Source organism: Frankliniella occidentalis, unplaced genomic scaffold, assembly GCF_000697945.3.
Source record: "Frankliniella occidentalis isolate FOCC.00 unplaced genomic scaffold, Focc_3.1 Scaffold441, whole genome shotgun sequence".
NCBI lineage: Eukaryota > Metazoa > Arthropoda > Insecta > Thysanoptera > Thripidae > Frankliniella > Frankliniella occidentalis.
The window spans coordinates 1-1,269 of record NW_026267560.1 but is presented as its reverse complement, the minus strand read 5'-3'; the positions used below and the strand labels follow the sequence as shown (position 1 = coordinate 1,269).

Genomic DNA, 1,269 nt, shown 5'->3' with positions numbered 1-1,269 from the left:
GGGGGGGGTCTTCGCCCCCACACAATCCCGTGGCAACTACGACCACGTCGTGACAAAGGCGCTGCGGCCGGACAGCACGGACGTCATTTCGGAAGTTGTCCCTGCAGTTTCGCCCCTCCTTACCCACCCGTCGAGGAGGGGCGGCGGCGGCACGGCGGCGGTTACTCCCAGTTACTCTGTAGTAGTTTGGAAGCCTGTCGAGTCGCAGGCCGTCACTGCCGTGACCAAGGCACGGCGTCAAGGCATGATAAAATTTTGCTCTCGGGCGTCACTTTTGTTTTGCGGTCTTTCCTCCCGCTCTTGCTCCTGATAGCAGCCTTCAAGCAAGTTTTTCATCTTTCCATCGTGTCTTTATTTATCGCATTTTGTTTCTCTTTGTACCTGCCCGCAGCCATGAAGGCTGCCATCCTGATCCAGCAGTGGTACCGCCGTTACCTGGCGCGCATGGAGGTTCGCCGCCGATACACCTGGACCATCTTCCAGAGCATAGAGTACCAGGGCGAGCAGGACCAGGTCAAAGTGAGTGCTTTGGTTCTTTCGAATTTATTTTGCACTGTAAACGTTTGTTAATCTTCTCCATCATCCGTCACACTCGCTTACGTCTTTCCTCCAGCTGTACAAGTTCTTCAACGCCCTGCTGACCCACATCCCGGATCCCACGAGGCAGCCCGTGCCCGCCGAGAGCATCCGGACGGCGGGTGAGCATGCTCGTCGCGCTGAAAGAGATGATGGACCATCGTGGTGCCGGGGGGGTGGGGGTGGGGACTGGCCTGGGGTCCACCAGCTTCCAGGAAAGGGGAGGCGGCGCGCGGGGCTTCTAGGACGCCGCTAACTTGGAGGAGCCCCACATCCTTCCCGCCGGGGGCCGCCCAAACTCAGTTAGTTAAGGGGCACTCAGGTGCGCGGGAGGCGAGCGCCGCTGTAAAACCCGCGCACTACGGCAGCGCGGGGTTGCCTACATTGCCGGGGAGAAAACCCCGTAAAAATAAAAAACAATAAAAAAAGTCTCATGGAAGACCATGAGTTCGTAGAGTGTGCTCCCCTACAATCCCGCAGGGGAGCGCTCGGATGGAGTTAATGAGTGATGGGCCTAATGAACCGGCGCACCCTGCTGCCTGCCGGGCCGGCGCGCCCCCCTGGCGCACCCCATCGGCTGCTCCAGCGGACCGGGTCGGGCCGGCGGGGCTCTGCAAACATAATCCGCGTCGGGTATTGTAATTCTGTGCGAGCGGGACTTCGCGGGGCAGGCGGCGGGCAGCCGGGGAGTGG

At 60.3% G+C, this 1,269-nt stretch overlaps 1 protein-coding gene across 1 annotated transcript in view; it reads left to right on the top strand.

The window, feature by feature from the left end:
• The window catches only part of LOC113217961 (serine/threonine-protein phosphatase with EF-hands 2), a gene marked incomplete at its 3' end in the record, with an annotated part of 51,533 nt that extends 50,835 nt beyond the window's left edge, over positions 1 to 698 (top strand). The window contains exons 3-4 of the mRNA XM_052274795.1: positions 392 to 519; positions 614 to 698. Coding sequence (XP_052130755.1) covers positions 392 to 519; positions 614 to 698 — 213 coding nt within the window. The remainder of the gene's footprint in view (positions 1 to 391; positions 520 to 613) is intronic.
• Between the last annotated feature and the right edge of the window lie 571 nt (positions 699 to 1,269).